This window comes from Kryptolebias marmoratus, linkage group LG20 (assembly GCF_001649575.2).
Source record: "Kryptolebias marmoratus isolate JLee-2015 linkage group LG20, ASM164957v2, whole genome shotgun sequence".
Taxonomy (NCBI): domain Eukaryota; kingdom Metazoa; phylum Chordata; class Actinopteri; order Cyprinodontiformes; family Rivulidae; genus Kryptolebias; species Kryptolebias marmoratus.
The window spans coordinates 13275736-13294849 of NC_051449.1; the positions used below are offsets into that span (position 1 = coordinate 13275736).

General features: G+C 43.2%; 1 protein-coding gene across 3 annotated transcripts in view; it reads left to right on the top strand.

Annotated features, from left to right (window-relative positions):
• Positions 1-18249, top strand: part of camsap2b (calmodulin regulated spectrin-associated protein family, member 2b) — a 30998-nt gene extending 12749 nt beyond the window's left edge. The window contains exons 3-22 of one of the 3 annotated variants that reach the window (XM_017422269.3): positions 1228-1407; positions 2534-2620; positions 5081-5113; positions 6573-6711; positions 8422-8561; positions 9673-9763; positions 9871-9975; positions 10547-10616; positions 10730-11002; positions 11603-12329; positions 12429-12575; positions 12664-12895; positions 13086-13269; positions 13835-14492; positions 14806-14942; positions 15035-15249; positions 15337-15436; positions 16295-16410; positions 16494-16612; positions 17283-18249. In XM_017422269.3, coding sequence (XP_017277758.1) covers positions 1228-1407; positions 2534-2620; positions 5081-5113; positions 6573-6711; positions 8422-8561; positions 9673-9763; positions 9871-9975; positions 10547-10616; positions 10730-11002; positions 11603-12329; positions 12429-12575; positions 12664-12895; positions 13086-13269; positions 13835-14492; positions 14806-14942; positions 15035-15249; positions 15337-15436; positions 16295-16410; positions 16494-16612; positions 17283-17579 — 4050 coding nt within the window. In that variant the 3' untranslated portion in view covers positions 17580-18249. The other 2 variants (XM_017422270.3, XM_037982068.1) reach the window with 2 other exon arrangements.
• Positions 18250-19114: the final 865 nt, after the last annotated feature.

The window sequence follows — 19114 nt, forward strand, 5'->3', positions numbered from 1 at the left end:
CCACATGACACCTTCACAAGCTTCTTAACACCGAGAAAGATTTGGGAGTTTTATGCAAATGAGCTTTAATCGAAGGAGAAGCTTAGTGGGTTTCTGTGGAAATCCTAATTTCAGGGTCTCCAGCTTTAGTCTGAGCTGCTCGGCCTCTCTCCTCTTCTCTGTTCGTCCGTCCGTCAGTCAGACAGCTGTAAGCCAGACGGTGAATGCATACAATGTGAAAAATCTGGCAATATCCTGAGCCGGCATGAACTGGAAACAACATCAGCAGATTGTTTCATAAGCAGTTCACTGTCAGACAGGAGCCAAACACAGCTGCAGCATTCAGTAACAAACTGTAGGTCAAATTAAACAAATCACCTTACACTTTTTATAGTTTGCATTTACTCTGTACAATGTTTTGCTTTTTACATCCCGAGCTGGAAAAAGCTGCTTTTATTTGTCATTTAACAGCTATTTTAATGACTGTTAAAATGCTTTACTGATTTAAGAGGACACTTGAACATGTTTTGCTTCAAATTTCAGAAACTAGATACAGTATCTGCCTTTCTTTTCTTCTTTCCTAAATGATGTGACACTTTCAGAGTATTATTTTAGCTAAAATTTGGTTCATTTGAGCCTATAGGTAAAGAGGTCTAGCTCTTTTAAAGCATCCTAGCGCCCATTTCCGCAAAGATTTAGTTTCCAGCAGCCCGTTCACATCTGCACTCTTTCAGTTTGTTTGAATCGGCAGCGCCTGAGACGATCCCAGCACTTCAGAGTCGAAGCGGTTGAGCTTTTAGGTGGTTTTCTTGGGGGAGGACTTGGTCACACCTGCTGTTGCTTTGGGCGCTGTGTGAACAGAGGCCTGTGTTTGGGTCAGGTTGGGTCACTGGGATCATGAAGCGCTAGGTTTTAAATGTTCGCCTGGTTTGGTTTGACGCTTTAATACTCCAAAGCCTTAGGTAAGCAACTCACTCACTTGGGTAAATGTTTTTGAGTAGACCTGACAGGAAAAGGAAGGGGAGGTCCGTTGGTCTGACCGGTCTGGAATGGGTTTAGAAAGGCCGGGAGAATGTCAAGCTTTGTGTAGATGTTGATGCTGATAAAACCACTCCCGTAAAGTGAACGACTATGAGAGGATTTCTGCTTTAATTGATGCTCCTAAAAAGAAGGAAATATAAAGTAAATTCTGAATCTGTGCTTCAGTTCACCTTCCTAACAGCTGTTTGTTTTTGTGCGTGTGCACAGAGCTCCCATCTGGCGCTCATCGACACCCTGATGATGGCGTACACAGTGGAGATGGTGAGCGTGGAGAGGGTGATGTCCTGCATCAACAGATACTCATCTGCCGAACCCATCCACAGCGACGGGCTGGTCCAGGGGCTGCCGTACGACACCGAGGACGCCATCACCACCTGGATCAACAAGGTACGTGCGGGGGCATACTTCTGTGGGGAAACCAAACCCGGAAAGGTATGTGCTGCTGTCTCAAATCGGAAGCATTCTTCACATTTTTTTTACAATCTTTTATTTCACGCACTGACAGTCTGCCACCATGTTCAGTCGAAGAGATTACCAAGAGATACGAGACTCAAACGTCTGCCTAAGAAAGAACAAATTAAAGGCCTATGATTCCTTGAAGGACTGCATATTGCCCAGCGTCTTTCATGACAGAGTTTTAGAGTAAGATCCCTTATGCTGAGAAATGACAGTTTTATAGTTGTTTTGGTCAAACCTTGAAAAGGATGTTATGCACAAGCTTGTGCAATATCACGAGATCCCCGGCTCAGAGAATGTGTTGTAGAGGACTGTCAGCTACAACTACATGAAATTTGAGAGTTTTCACTACTTTTTGTAGTTGCTAGTGCTGATTAGCTGAATCAGCTATCTTGAATTAGGTTGACTCCAAAAAATATTCAATTGTAGATGTACATGTGATGATTATTTTCTGAAAGTTTCACTAAAATCAGTGGTTATGGGGTTTTTTTGGGGGGTTACAGATAGACACATAAACACAGGCAAAACATTATCGCCTGCTTTTCACCTTTCAGTGATAAATATGCAGTAGAGAAGCATGTTTGCTGTTCAGACTTGGGACCTGAAGATGCACACACTCAGGAGCTATTCACAGACACAACAAAACCGGAGGTTCTTGCTTTAATGTGCAGCCCCAAAACATCCGAGCAGACCAGAGCTGGGAATGGGTAATAATAGGACCTTGTGCACCCTCAGTCCAAAATTTAGACAGAAAAGCCAAAAATCTTAAAAACAAGAAAGGCTGTGTAAGAAAAAATGTTGTCAGGCCTGTATTTCCTCTTGTTTCAGATGAAAGTCGAGTTAATGTATCATACTACAGAGAAATAGTTTTGCGCAGTTGTTGAGTTGAAAGGAGGATAAAAAGTTTTTCTTTGAGGTTCATGTTTCTCTGCTGAAATAAACCCTCTATTCAGTCTCAGTTTGCCCTAAATGTTGGTGTGAAACCTGACCTCACTGCCACCCTCTTTGTGTCTCATACTTTTATATTCTCTGTTTTTTTTTCTCTCTCTCTCTCAAGATGAATGAACACCTGAGGGACATTCTCATCGAAGAGCAGAAGTTAAGAGAGGCTTCCCTTCAGGAGTCAAACACCACAACACAGAAAGTAAGAACATACACACACACACCAGTGCAAACACTGCCATCCGTCACAACAAATGATGTGTAGGAACAGACTTGTTCTCCGCTTAATTAAGAGTTTATATTGTTGGATTTTAAACTTTTAATCAAGGTCACATCGGTGTCCACATTCAGACACACAAACAGCTCAGTAAACTGAGCTCTTTGGATCAGAGAGCAGATGAGACCAGCTGCAAAAAAAACAAGGAGGAGGAGACAAAGACTGGCACAGATCGGAGGAGGAGACGCCGAGAAGAGACATAAGGAGGGGTCACTGGAGATAGGGAGACATGGCAGCTGGAGCAGAGGAGAGGCAGTGGCAGACAGGCCTCCTGCAGGCCTCGTAGTTACGTAACACAACAAGTCCGTCTGCAGTCAGCCGCTGTCCTCTTCTGTTCACTGAACCGTGAGGCTTCAGCACGGAGCTTTATCAGGCATCAGGAATCTGAAGGTTACAAAGTCTCGCTGTGCGTCTAAAATAACACTTATTTAAGTCACATGGGCGTTTGTAAATGTGGGGCTTACATTTTGCAAACTGAAGCTTTTTAATTGGAATTATGTTAAGAAAGAAAATGAACATTAAGTACGATCAATACAGATTCAAAGTGTTTTTTTACTTTAGTTGTTGTTGTATGCCTCAAAGAAAAGTTCTTTTTTTGGCAGATCCCAAACATTGTATGAGATACTGAATTTGACATAGATTTCCTGAATGATTTCTTCTTCTTACCATCGTGATCTGCTCAGCAGTTTTCTTCTTGTTTCATAACTCAGTTTTATCAGACCTCTGAAGTCAGTTCAAACTGGGGCAGATGACAGTAAAATAAGAGTGCGTGTCCTTACAGTCTGTAAAATCAGAGCAAACTTGTTGTTACAGATTTAACTGTTTACATGTAACAAGTTTAAAAATGGCCGCTCAGCATCAGTCAGCTGCTTCATGCTTCGTCACATGGCTCTTTCTGTGTACTGTCAGCCTCAGCAGAACTCTGATTCACTGATTAGGACACAGTGAGGGGAGAAAACACACACATAGGGTCCTCTGCAGCATGCACACACAGATGGATGAGCACGAGACACATCTCCGTTGGTCTCATCTATTCTGGGACGGTGTGAAAAGATTTTAACTTTGGGTCATATGACGAGGCAGTCGCTCGTTTTTGTTTGCAGAGACTGAGATTGTTTGTGCTCATCGTGCTGCAGCTGCTCGCACCACATCACGCCAGAGTGGAAGGGCTGCAGACAGAAGTGAATCGGATAAATCAGCAGTATAGAAATCTGCTCAGCTAAAATATCACATCCTACGTTTGAGTTTGTGAATTTACCACATGTTTCAGAAACCTTTTAAAGGACCAGGGCATCAATTCATCCAACACGTTTCATATTAAACTAACATTAGGTCAAGCTTTCCCAAACATAACATTTCTGATCACTAAAGCTAGTTAGCACATTAGCATCCTTTCTAAGACTGTTGTTTCTAAATAAAATCACTGTACTTAGGAGTATATCAGTGTGTTGACATTTCTTTCTTGTACAACCATGCAGAAGCTCTTAGCTAAAAAAAAACTACAAATAGTCTGTTTAGGTTTGATGCAAACTCCAGTTATTTTGCCTCATTAATACATATCTTGTGCTGTAATATATAAAGAAATTGTCCTTTATATGTATAAGATGCTCCATAAAAGGCACACCACCATTAACAAAGAAACTCCTAACTTTATTGCTGAATAGTAAACAACAGACAAAGCCAAACATATTACATTTCGGGGGTTATGTCTTGGTGTAAAAGTAGGTTTGTTACAAACTTTTTAGTGTTATAATGTTATTGTGGACATGTGCAAAATCATTCGCATTCGCCTTGTTAATCACGTCACTGTACATATGTTACTTTCTGACAAGAAAGACATTCATTAAGTGCCTACAGCCAATCACAACATGCATTCTGACGTTTCATGCTGTGCAGCTTTCTACATATTTTTACTTTGTCTTGCTTCTGTTTTTGGGTAATGTTAGTACATTGATACTGAGAAAGAAAGAAAAGAAATTGTTTGCAAGCATATTTGGCTGCCACGTTTTCTGATTTTGAGAGAGAAATTCTTTGTTAATGGGTACCTTTTTCAGATTTTACTTATAGTCCCTTACAGGGAAAACAGCAAAGTTATTTTCTTAATACTAATAAAGGTAGAAAATCAATACCTGTTTGTTTTAGAAAGGTTTGGTTCTGATTATGTATTTCACTTCTAGCTGGATGTTTATCAGTTGTTGTTTTTTTGTTCTCATTGGTGTAGTTTATACTCTATATAGGCAAGGTGACTGAACACAGCTGCAGGATTATCTACCTTAAAGTTTTGTAAAGTTTTAGGAGAGTGCAGAAATAGTGCCCTTTTTTCCTGCTGTTGACCTAATTTCTATCCCACTCTCTCCTCTTATCCAATCATGATCCACCATCCAGTCTTCTAGCAAATGGTACTGGAGATTAGTACCTGTAAGTCCATCCATTTTGAAAACCACCTCAACGACCCCACCATGAGTCCTGCTCTGCCTTCCCTTCTGATTCTGTTATCTTGTTTATCACTGCATGTGGCCCCGAGCCCCATCATTGTTTGGTCCGACGTCCTCCACCCTCACACCTACCCTCCCAAAACCGTTCCTCATCTTCACATAAACGCAACAATTGGACTTACAAAACTTTCAAGAAAGAGAACTTTTACCTTTAAGAGCTACATTACAGCTGTATGATAACCTTAAAAAAACAATTTAACCTATTAATAGAAACCCATTTTCTACTTTGATTTTGCCTTTTCATTGTCTGCATCGTGAACAGAAAATCAGTTGAAAATGGCTGCTGTGAACAAGAATAAGCTGCATTAAGAGTTACGCAGTGAGGACGGAGTGGAGCGAAGGGTAACACTGGTTCTCACAGTTCGGTGCACAGCCTGAGCTGGCTGTCAGACAGCGAACGCTGCTGTGGCTGAAGTATCTGTTGCAAAATGCAGACATCATAAAACTTGTGTTTATGGGCGAGCTGGGACAGCTTCTGCCCCAAAGGGAAATGTAGTAGTATTGTTCCTGTGTTTTTTTTTATTGTTTTTACAGGTAGAGAGACAACGTACAGATAGGCAGGATTCAATTGCGCAGATTATTATCTAAGCATGAAACCCATGCACTGTCTGCTGCAGAACCACAGCAGAGGCTTTTGTGCCATTGATGATTTGGAAAATATAAAATGATACAAAACATTTGCAACCTCAGCTTTAAAAAAAAAAAAACTAGGATGTTGTGTAAAATGTAAATAAAAATAGAAGGCAATGATTTGCAGAACTCATAAGCCCACGTCTTATTCACTATGGAATATAGTAAACATATCTAAAGTTTAAATTAATGCAGTGGCCTCTGAGAGCAAACATTAAACCTGCCCAATACTGACTTTCATCCTTGTCCTTTGAGCTCAGAGGTCTCCAGATTCTTGAAATCTTTCACTGTGAAACAAATATGGGTTTATGAGACATGCAAATCATCACATTCTGTCATTATTCACATTTTACACAACAGTTTTTTTAGAATTTGGGTTGTTTTTGCAAGCTTGCATTTTGCCCTTCATCGTTTTTACAGAGCTAACTATTTTTCACAACCAGTCAAAGAGTGAATTTTGATTTTTTTTTTTTATTTTATGAAAAATTAATTGTATTTTTTCAGAGGGAGTTTATTTCTGTTGAGTGTGTGCCAGTGACTAACTGTCTGCATGCATTATTCCAGCCGCAAGCTTGAAATTCCTCCGATTAACACCTGGACTTGTGTTAAAGGTGTGCATGCAGTGGAAAGAGTGTCTGCAAACGCTTTGGTGTTTCTACCAGTTGTCGATGCGCTGTAAATTTACCATCTTTTACCATTTACCCTCGATGCAACATGAAGGTGATGTCTTTGTGCCGTTGCCATGGTTTCAGGCCCGGTACAGGAGGGAGCATGCTCAGAGGAGCGTTCCGTCGCTCCCCCTGGTGGAGAACCTGCTGAAGGATAACACAGACGGCTGCGCCCTCACTGCCCTGCTGCACTTCTACTGCCCGCAGGCCGTCAGACTGGAAGGTAGGCATGAGCTGTAACCAGTCGTGTACTTTTGTCTGCTCCTTCTCTTATTATGACAATTCTATAAAAGTAAACAAGACAGGAGGCAGTTCAGAAATACATGCAGGAAAAAATGACTTCTGGTGGTTTCAGCCTTATTTAGGACGCACAATGGACACTGTCTTTGCCTAACTGCCACAATACATTTGAATAAACTGTTCAAGACAAAGAATGTAATTATGGTTCATTATTTCTCGTCTTCTGAGGTTTTCTCCATTCTGCCACAGCTACCTCTTATTACTGCCTGTTTGTGTGTCAGACAGTTACCAAAATATCTCCTGAAACACTGGACGGATTTTAATGAATCGTGCTCAAATTAGTCCTTAAATGTTGCTCTACAGCTGATTAACTTTCGGAGTCAACTGAATTCAAGATGGCTGCCACAGCCAACTGACCGTTAAAAAGAAAACACAAAAATAGCTATAACTCAGGAAATTTTGTACACAGGGAGCTAAAATTCTGTCTTGTTGTAGCTGAAACCGATCCTCAGCCCTCATTCTGAGCCCTAATAGATCGCACAAGATTTTTGTTTAATATTGTGCCATCAGCTATTTGGAATCAATTCTGTCTGTTAGCAAAATATCTCACTAATAACGAATGAATTTTAAGGAAACTATCAGGAAATAACCACTGGATGTACTTTTACAACTGATCAACTTTTGGAGCAATTGAAGATGACCGTCAGCCAACTGACATAAGAAAACTCAAGAATGGCTATGATGTAGTCAATTTCACAGATACTGGGCTACAATTTGATGTGGTGGTAGCTGAGAGTCATCCTCAAAACATCTCTCGATATAAGGCATAACTTTATTTTCAGGGTTTGTCCAAAGCAGCCACGACTGCCATTTTTAGCATAAGTGGATCTTTATCTAAACCTCTGGCATAAAAGGCAGTGGGTGATATGCATTCCTTTAAGTAATTCAAGACCTTTAATCTGAGTTATGTATTCACTTTTAATGGATAATGAAGAACACCTGGTTCTGTGTATGTGTGTTTGTGTGTGTGTGTGTGTGTGTGAGAGAGAGAGAGAGAAAACAAAGAGATGTTTGCCTGGATTCTAAAAAATGCTCTGGGCTGTGATGTGATTGGTCACGAGTTGTACGTCACAGAGAACCGTTAGAGGAGCAGCTAGCTAACAGCTCTTTTTCAAAGATAAACGACTCTTTTGTTGGTTTCCTGAGACTCCTCGGCTTGCTTTTGACTCGCACGGCGCTCACATGCACGAACCAGATGTGAGAGCGAGCTGGGCTTCGTTGAGGTTTCTCGCCTGCAGCGGGATTCGCCCTAAAAATAACTGAAGGAAATAAGTGCAGCAAAGTTCAAGATGACATCACACCAGAGAAACTAGCTGCCGTAAAGCTCTGCCGGCGGGTTCTGCTCCGTTCGCTCATGTTGAACATCCTGCACATGTCTGAGCTGTCGTTGCTGTACTTAAACGTCAGGGGGGAAGAATCCTGATGACTCATCTGGAAGGAGTTTTGTAAAATGGAGTCAGAAATAGTCTCACTGAGGTTTAAGGGATTCAAATTTGCCACTGCAAGTTGGAGAGTTGGGTTATTTCCCCTCTATTCTTTTGTAAACATAAACTGAGTCTTATCTTTCCTTGTCTTCCTGCCCTACTGTTACCCCTCCCTCGTGTGTGTTGGCCCCCCTCCCCTGGCTGAGCAGACATTTGCGTCAAGGAGACCATGTCTCTGGCTGACAGTCTGTACAACCTGCAGCTGGTGCAGGAGTTTTGCAGAAACAACCTCAACCACTGCTGCCACTTCAGCCTAGAGGACATGCTCTATGCACACGCTTCAGTAAAGGTAAGGATGCCTGTTCGCTTACATTGAAATGAAACAGGAAAGTTCTGTTTGTATCATGAAGTAAGTAGTTTTGGGAAGGGGGGGGTAGTAGAGTCAGAGTGTGGAAATTACACAAAGGCAACAGTGAGTCACGCGAGGAAAAGTTTAATAATCAATGTGCTGGGCCTGGCTCTCCCACTCTCTGCTCGAACAGAGGACAGATTCACAGAGCTGACCCGTCTCTGCCTGTCGCCCTGCTTTTTCGCCCCTGTTCCTGAAGAAAGCCGAGTCTTCAAAATCAAAGCCCTCAGACGGAGGAGATTTCCTCAGCTGTCACACATTCGCTTCTGATGAGTGAGAAGGCACACAGCGCAGCCCTCAGATTATCTCTCTGTGCCACCCTGAGATTAGAGGCAGCAAAGCCAGCGTTGGGTAAATCGTATGCAGGGAGCGTGGGCAGAGACATTCAAGATTCAAGTCACAGTCCGAGCTGCCTGAGACCTTCCTCCTTTTGGTACAAAACACAGCAGACAGTTTTCACACTGGCCCACCCTTTGCTCTGGGGTTCTCTTTCTGTCTTATTCCCCCCCCTGTCACTGCAGTGTGTTCATTTCGCTGGTTTAATGGAACAACAGAGACTTATGGGGGGGGGCCTTTAAAGACTTTGGCAAGATTCTACCTTTTCACTAAAGACCCACTGTTTACAGAATCCAAACCAGTGTTTGTGTGCAGGAGTCGTTCCATTAATGGCTGTGTTGTTTTCCATCTCACGCTGCTATGAGTAGTTTAGAGTAGGAATAAATAGAATCTTATTACACTAATTCGTTCTTCAGCCTTCTGTTTGCATGTTATATATTTAAGCTACACTCCAGATGGGGATTTGGCAGCTTCTTTTTTATGAGTTGTCTTAGTTTGGCATTAAACAAGTGGGACAATAAAACACGTACATATATTCAACATCGGGACACACCCATCTGAGCCAGTTGCCTAGCAACGCTCGGTTGTCCAAGCCCTCATCGATCTGATATAAAATGTATTGTAGCGTCTGCTCAGAGACAAGTAAGGGAGGAGGAGCTGCAAAATGACAAATGTCCCACGTGTGACCTGACCATAAATGTGTGTGTTGGTGCAGAGTAACTACCTGGTGTTTATGGCTGAACTTTTCTGGTGGTTCGAAGTGGTCAAGCCTTCGTTTGTTCAACCCAGAGTCTTCAACCCAAATGGTACAGTGCAACCTGCATGCTCTTATTAGTACTGACAGATACTTTTACTATATTTTAAATGCTAGTTGTCATTTCCAGTTTATAATGAGTCCTGTTTCCTCCTCCAGCGTGTGAGCCTGTATCATCCTGCACAGATATGGCTCCTGTGTCCAGTCCGGTCAAACGGAGCTATGCAGACAGACCCTCCAGCCCAGAAAACTTTGCTGCTGAAGGTATGATTGGTTACATTTTGCCACACTGACTAAAAAGCATAAATATAACTTAAAGAGCACATATATTGAACATTACTGCAAAATTTAGTTCAACCTTCCTGCTAGGAAAAATTGAGTTAGATGTTTGGATTGGTAAAAATGACACGACAGAGGTGTGCCAGGCTGTCCACCTGGGCAGGAAATAAGCATCACTAAAACAACTACAGTATTTGACCAAGAACTCTAAGTGAAAGTGTGGATTTTCTTTGTGGAGGAATCTGGCCACCACCTAGTGGTTGATTTGCAGCACTACACTATATACGTTTTTTTTGTAATTGAAGAAATTTATTGTTCAGCTGCTAATATTATAACAATATTCCAATGGAAAGCTAAAATAATTTACAAAATATTGATAAGACTGATGTTTGAAAAGCAAGGATGAAGCAAAACCTTTAAGAACTTGCCAAGGTAGATCATAGAAAGTATATTTAACACAATTATTCTTGTAAACGCAGTAAGCTTATCTTTTCCATCATTGCTGTATATTAATGAAAGATTTCATATGTTCAATGATCTTCTGTGTGTCTGACAGGTATAATGAAGAGATCTACCTCCATGTCCTTCGTTGACGACTGCGTCAGGACGTGGCCCAAAGAGAAACAGTCAGTACACGAACTCTGTCAGATCTGCAGAATTAAACTTTTACTGATCCACATTTATCCACTATCCTGTTGCTTTCCAACACAATTTTTCTCTGTCACTCTCCTTCCTTTAGCTCTTCTTCCAGGGGAATTTCCTTTGAGATTCCTTTAGACGGAGACCTGCCCTTGGAGGCCCCGTCTCCCCGCGGTATGACCCGCTCGGCCAGCAGTGATGGTCTGGGGTTCAAAGTTCATTATGCAAGTCGAGGAGGCATGAAGCGGCACCAGTCCCTCACGCCTGTCGATGTGAATGGCCAAAGCAGACAAATACTGGAGGAGGAGGAGGACTTCACCTCTCACAAACCTGTAGGGCGGAACAACACGTTCTCCATCAAGAACCAAAGCAGGTACGGATGAGGAATGTAGATCACCCATCCATACAAGAACCTCCAGTTTAAAGACACCCTGCAGCAGACATGAACGTGTATATGTATACTACCTCTTATCATTTGCAATTCAGGATGAATGACTACTTAATGACTACTATGATTCCTTGAGTTAATGCATATCGCCCACCATCTTTCATGCCAAAGTTTTAGATCATCTTGGGTTAAGAGATGACAGAGCTGTAGTCGTTTTGGTCAAGGTTACTTCCCAGGGATCTGAGGAGTATTTTGTCTATGAGTCATCCCTCAGCAGTTTTTGAGGCATTCAGTGCTGTCATGTCCTGTCACTGTAGGGGAGTGACTGGTCTGAAAAAAAAATGTCCAGGTGGGGGTCAAGTATCAAAGTAACATCCATTTTCCTACTTTAGAAATGTATTCAGACTCTGATTCCAGCTCATCTAGGGTCACAAAATCTACTGAAGGTCTTTTATATCTAAAAAAAATTCTCAGTGTGATTGAAAAATGTTTAACTCAAAGTAACTGTAATAGTAACTGTAGTAATAATTGCTTCAAGATAGACTGTCACTGTTCTGAAATTTCTAATTTACCTGGCTGTTTTAGGTATTCCAATGGAGTCTTACCAGACAGCAGCAGCCCCAGGAAATATCAAGGTAACCACAGCGGTCACATCAGCCCATCGACTCCTCCCAGCATCGAGGAGGCCCTCAAGATTATCCACGACACAGAGAGGCCCCATGCCAGCCTGGGCGTTGGAGATGGAGATAGTGGCTTCTTTCTCCATGGCACAGAGTCATCTGACCCTCCAAGGGCGCAAGCTCCAGAAGACGACCCAGGTTCATCTAAGGCGCGGCTCAATGATCGCGATCCCAACTCTGCATCCACTGATGAGGTGGACACAGGCATCCACGTACGGACTGAGGACATCCAGAGTCTGGATGACGACTCCTCGTCTCTGAGAGACTATTCGGACATAGACCCAGACTGTGACGGCATGACCCGGTCCTGTCCGCTGCCGAGCAGGCCGGAGAAGGACAGAAGCAGGGAAGGAGGACACAAAGAGGCCGGGAACTCCAACCCTGAGGGCGAACAGAGGGATGGCAGGGTTCGAGGCAGCCCCTGTCCCAGTTCAGCTCCCACACTCCCCAGATCGTACACAGCAAGTCCCGCCTCTTCATCAGGCGGGTCCGGCGGTGGCCTGGTTCGCATGACCAGCTTCGCGGAGCAGAAATTCAGGAAGTTAGAGGGGAGGAGCAGTGGAGGAACCACACCTGACAGTTCTGATCTGAATGTACCGTACGCACACTCAACCAAAGCTGCTTCCTCTCAGGTTTGTGACGTTTTTATCACGTCTTTCTCCTCACACATAATCTGAGTCATATGTTGGCTCTAAATCAATTTCACTGATTATAACACGTGTTTTTTTTAGTTCTCTACACCCCCGCTGCCAATCACTTCGCCCTCTCTGATCACTCCGTCACCCAGAGACCCCTCCCACCTCATAGCCTCAGAGATGATTCAGCTGCGGATGAAGCTTGAAGAAAAACGCCGAGCCATCGAAGCTCAGAAGAAGAAGGTAGACAGACTCACAACACTAAAGCAATGCTGTATTGTAGTTTCACATATAAGTCACAATATTTCACTGATCTCTTCCCAAATGGCAGGTGGAAGCAGCTTTCACGAGGCATCGCCAGAAAATGGGCAGAACAGCCTTTTTGAACGTTGTGAAAAGGAAAGGAGTGACCGCCCCGCTCGGCGCCGGCTCAGGAGGAGCAGAAACGCCTTCACCCGAGCCTCCGTCCTCCTCGAAGGAGAGCAGCCAGCGCAGCATGGAGCAGGTGGAGCGCTGCAAGCCTGACGGAGCAGCTCCCAAGTCCCCCTGTGAAGATGGTGGGGGTGGGTAACTTCATTACAACTTCAACAAGTTTTTATCCTTTATCTTAAGGCATTAAGAGGAGGGAAAATGGAGCACAGTAAGATACTTCAAATTGCCAGAGGATTTTTTTTTCAGATTCCGTTGTGCTTTCAGGCTCCGTAACAGATGGTGGATTCAGTGTTTGACCTGTTTCTTGTTGACGGTCATCAGGTGTGGCCCCAGGAGAAATCGACCTGGCAGAGTACACGCGCTCCATCGAAAGGCTGAACACGTCGCTGTCCTTCCTGCAGACTGAGATGCAGCGTTTGGCCCAGCAGCAGGAGAAGATCATGACCATGAGAGATCAACATCAACAAGCCTGGGTCATTCCACCCCCTGCTCCATCCCCACACAGGTATCTCCTAAAGTCATCAACTGTAGATTATTATTGACCACCAGCAAAGGAAAAACATAATAATGTTTATGTTTGTGTTTGTTTGAGCATATATGTATTGGTTTGTCGTTAGCAAAATATCTCATGAGCCACTGGACGTGCTTTAATGAACCTTTGAGAAAATAATCACCGGTTGTACAACTTTTAGAGTTACTCCAATATAGGATGGCCGCCACACCTAATCGACATTAGCCAACACAAAAGTAGCTGTAACCTAGGCAGTTTTACAAATATTAAGCTAAAATTCAGTGTGTCAATAGCTGAGAGTTGTTCACAAACATATTCTGACACATCTCACAAGATTTGACAATATAGCACGAGACTACATATTGTTATTTACAAGGTTTAACCAAAGCAGCTATAACTCTGCTTCTTCTCAGCAAAAGATGTTTAGTTTAGAACTCTGGCATAAAAGGCGGTGGGCGATGTGCATTTCTTCATGGAATGCTAGATCTTTAAATTGGATAGTTATTCTTCCATTGCTCTGTGAAAATTGATGTGTTCTTGTGGTTGTTTTTGGACACAGGCAGCTCCGTGAGTTGCGCAGCAGCAGTGTAACGGGCCGAGGATCGGGCCGAGGCTCAGTTGGGTCTTTGTCTCCAGTCCTGTCCTCATCAGGGTCCCCCCGCGCCCCTAACCATTCACCGGCTGGCATCAAGCGCCGACCGGCCTCCTTCCATGCCAGAACGCCTCGGACTCCGCGTCCAAATGACCTGAAGGTCACGCCCATCAGCCGAATGCTCAACACCCCCACCTCAGTGGACAGCCTGCCCAGACTGAGGCGTTTCAACTCCAGCCAGACCCAGCACAGCTCTTTTGCCTACCTGGGTCACGACGAGGGGACCAGGGAAACAAACAAGCAGAACAACAAAGAGAAGACAGAGGAGGTGATGGCGAAGACGAGTGATGGCCGTGCAGCCAAAGAGAAGGAGAATGAGAAGCAACATAAGGAGAGGACAGAGTTTAAAGGGGACTCAAAGACATCCGAGGTGCTGAGTCAGCCGGTGTCTGAGATCAAAGGAGGCGTGGGCAGCAGGACTCAGGGAGACCCTCAGGACAGGAGAGACCTGGTGGAGGTGTCTTTGTCTCAGCTGAAGCTTTCAGGTGGCCAAGATCAGGAGATCACAGGAGATGGAGAAAAAGGAGGAGAGGACCAAAAGATGTGCTGTGGATTCTTCTTTAAGGTGAGGTGGAGCTACAGACCCTCCATATTTCAGTTCTGCATTTAAACCTTGCCTCCACACAGATTGTGGCACACTTCTTTTGTTTTATCTCAATTGTAATTTTATTTTTCAGTAAAAGATGTTTTTCAAAATATCCTAATTCCTGCTGTCATTTTAAAGAGTCAGTCATTACAACTTTATCTTTAGGGGGGTTTTTTTGTGGGAAGAAAGGACAAAACATCTGCCCAATGCAGCTATCCTGTTACGCCTTTAACAATGTTAAAAAAATATATTTCTTGTGCATATAATCTGATTCTGTGTATTCCAACATCAGGATGATGTGAAGGGAGAGGAGAACATGGCCGCAAAGAAAGCAGCCCTGCTGGAGAAGAGGCTGCAGAGGGAGAAGGAGGCTCAGGAGAGGAGGCAACAGCAGGAGCAGGACCAGGAGCAGAAGAGGGAAGCTGCACAGTGCGTCTCTTGCTGCATCAGATTTGGAAACTGAAGCCAACCGAGAAGTGTCCACATGAGTGCTCAGTCCATAGTATCTTGTTCTTCTGCAGGTTGAAAGCAGAGGAGGAGCAGCAGAAGAAGGAGGATGAAAAGGCGAGGAGGGAATACATCAAGAATGAATACTTGAGGAGGAAGCAGCTCAAACTGATGGAGGATATGGATGAGGTCATCAAGCCTCGAACCGGAAGTCTGAAGAAAAAGCCTCGGCCCAAGTCCATCCACAGGGATGTTGTGGAGTCGTCTACTCCTTCTGCGAGAGTGACAGGTAAAAAAGGCTCAGAAACACAAACGTGCGTGGTCACCGAGTGTCTCCTTTTGATTCGTCCTCGCCCTGTGTGCGGTCGTCCTGCAGGGGTGCGTCCTCGAGGCTTCTCTGTGTCCAGTGTCTCTCTGGCTTCACTCAATCTGGCTGACAATGACAGAGACCAGTCAGATAACAAGAGGAACAACAGGTAACACACACACACACACACACACACACACTGTTTGCACCTGGATTAATGACTTTATATACCCTTGATTTGTGAAGCACATCTATAAGAAACGGCAGAAGAAAAACAAATAGTGGAACTGTGGTTGATGAGTTGTTTTAGCCTGTAACTCTATTATTCATAAAAATCTTTACAGTTTTCAATTTGATCTCCTTTTATCCGTTTCCTTCTTCCACTCTGCATGCATCCTTCAGAGGCAACAAACTAGCTTCTGCTCATATTCCATTTTTTTTAAGCTCTTCTCCCAAAGAAAAAAAGGGAAGGTTAGTACCAATATGAAAATAAGCTTTGTTAGATGTTGGCTTTGTGTAGATATGCTGTAGCTTCACTGTTCTTTTATATTAGCCTTCATTCGGATAAGTTCAGACACAAAAAGAGGATTGTATCATTGCAGTTTTTGTGTCTGCATTAAGGTTCATCGGCCGTGTGCTGCAGCACTGCTTCCATCTTTTCTTCCTCTTGTTTGGCAGAGGTTTCAGGCTGTTCGCTCCTCTTTATGTTTCACTTGTGTTTTCGCTGCTTCCTCCACCGAGTTCATCTCTCTCCGTATCCATAAAGACAGCAGGGACACTCAGCTTTGCTTGACTGAGCACGTCTACTCTGACTCACTGAATCATCTTCCTCTTACAGTATGATGTGATGCAGGACAACAGGCAGAGTGTATATGAACTGTGTCACAGTGTCTGACTTTGTTTCACCTCGTGTCTGTGTTTCTTTGCATGTCTCTGTGTGCACTGTGTGGTTACACCGCGTACGTGCTTGTGTTTGTCTGCCCCTGTGTGGTTGTTTGTCATTTGTTGGTTTGTGTTCGTCAATCAGGCCAGACTCTGCAGAGGGTTTCTCTTCATGCCCTTCGGCTGGCAGCCGTAATGGAGAGAAGGATTGGGAAAACGATTCGACCACGTCCTCCACTCCCTCCAACACTGAGTACACAGGTAGGCGTCGAGACGCAGGTAGCTCTTTATCCGTTCACTGAGCTACTCCAACAGATCTGTAACCTCATGCTGCCTTCCCTCAGGACCCAAACTATATAAGGAGCCGAGCGCCAAATCCAACAAGCACATCATCCAGAATGCCCTGGCTCACTGCTGCCTGGCTGGCAAAGTCAACGAAGGGCAGAAAAACAAGATACTTGATGTAAGTATTATATATACTCTATGTCAGTGTAAATGTGTATAAAACCACCATTTCTTCACATCAGATCACCATTTGTGTGTGTAACACAGAATCCTTTAGAGCAATGTTGACCTTTTTATGCATTTTTCACTTCTTAATGACCAGGTACACTCAGGAGGAGATCATTAGCACAAAGAAATGTGCTGTTCTCTGGCCTGACAGCTTTTGTTGACGTAAAAAAGGATGAACTTAGTCAACACTGTCCTGAAGTTTTTTTTTATTAATGCAACTTTTCTACTTTTGGATATTTGATGTTGAAATTCTCAAATTTTGGTTTTGCTCTCCAAACCAATAGATTTAAATATCCCAATGTTTAAGAATTTCTTTTTACCATTAAACATAAATATAATTGAATCCAATTCATTAGGTACATTTAACTTAATACATAGCATTGCTATAGAGATTTCTAGATTTCGTCAACAAAATACATGTCAGAGAAGTTGTCTAGTTAAGAAATAAACTCATCCATAAGTTTTTTTATTAGTCTTTCATTGGATTAATATAAAACCTGCCAGTCTGAACAACAGATCCAACCAGGAGTAAATTTCTATTTTAGTCCAGACCAGGAAACAATATGTTTTAATAAACTCCTGCACTGATTAAAGATGTTTTTCTACACAATCTTCTGTAGGAAATGGAGAAGTGCCAGGCCAACAACTTCCTGGTGTTGTTCCGTGACGCCGGATGCCAGTTCAGGTCCGTTTACACCTATTGCCCCGAGACTGAGGAGATCATCAAACTGGCCGGCATCGGCCCCAAAAGCATCACCCCCAAGATGATCGAGGCCCTGTACAAATACAACTCAGACAGGAAGCAGTTCAGCCGGATCCCAGCAAAGACTATGTCTGCTAGCGTGGACGCCGTCACCATCGCCAGCCATCTGTGGCAGAATAAGAAGCAGGGGACGCCCAAAAAACACGCAAAGTAGTTCCAAATGACATCCAGCGCAGCATCTGGTCATGCTGCGCTGGAACCGAAGGAAGAAATTATGGTGGATTGTGCTTTTTTTTTTTTTTAATAAGTGTTGCCATTCTGGAAAATTGCAACTGGAATATTGGAGACAATGTTACAGATCCTAGAAACACAAAGCCGGCTGTGACACTACTTCAGCGAGACATAAGTGTGTTCTTGTCAGCATGTGTGTCGGTGTTCCCATGTGCCAAAAAAAGAACGAAGAAAATAAGAGGCGAGCCTTACCAAGCTGAACCACTGAAGCACTGAATGTCCTGCCTCTCACAGGCTGTTCAGTCTCTCTAAGTTGATCATGTGTAGCCTTATGCTTGTTCTGTGTCACATGGATGCACCGTGGGTGTTCGTGTCATTTTGTCCGTGCCTGTTAAAAAGTCTTCTTGTCGTGTGTGCACACAGGTCTGAGATCAGATTACGCCTCCTCTGACAGGGAGGCCCGTCTGTGATCAGAAGCAGCATTTCTTGATGTGCGTTTTGCTGCTATACAGGCATGTGGTTTTGCTTTTTATACATGTGACTGACAAACTCCTAAACAGGTCAAATTTATGTGTGTGTGTGTGTGTGTGTGTGTGTGTGTGTGTGTGTGTGTGTGTGTGTGTGTGAAGTGCCAAGCAGAGTGTGGAGCATACCTCGGAGCATACCTCAGCTGGAGATTGCCATCACTTTCCAAAAGTGTGCACGATGAGGAGGACCATCGATTGATTCTGAAAAGCACCTGCAATAGACTTTTAATTTAATTTATTTTGATAATGTTTTAAAGATATTTTAAAGAGAATCACATTGCGTTCAATAATAAACTATCCAAGTTAAATTAGTTTGTATATAACTGCATTTTTTTTTTAAATCAACACAACAGCTTGTAGTAGCATTTGAGTTGCTTTTATAATTTATCATGTCCATGTTTCAGGATGTTGTGTGATTGGAGGGGATGGGGGTCATTTATTGCTCAACAGCATGAAATACAAGTATAGAAATCTCAAACCGTGTTATCAGTTTGTGCAGTTTAAGAGTAATTTAAATAATCTCCACTAACCATATTGCAGATTGAACAAATATTCAAACTCACATTAACGAGTTATGACTATTAGATCCAGATCGGCATCAAAAAGTTGTAAATAAAACGATAAACTCGCCCATAAAAGCACTTCTGGACCCTCTCCAGGCTGGTTGCGTTTGATCAGACATGTTTTGTTGTTTTTCTTTACTGTCACTTTTTTCATGCAATCCTTCAGTACGTGTTGGCACTGTACAGATATATTTTGGCATATAGAAGTATTTTTTGTAACGATATTTACCCGTTGGAAGTGTGTACTGATGAAGCAGTGAGTTGAACGTGTGCTGAATGCAAAGTGTTGCTGAGGAGGGGAGGTATCTGAGGTCTTACTGAGGCTTTATTGTGACGTTTTATGTAATCAGGTAGGTATGTTGAGCATTTATTTTTTCCTCCAAACTGACCTTTTTTTTTTTTTTTTGGATTAAGGAAATATGATCAAA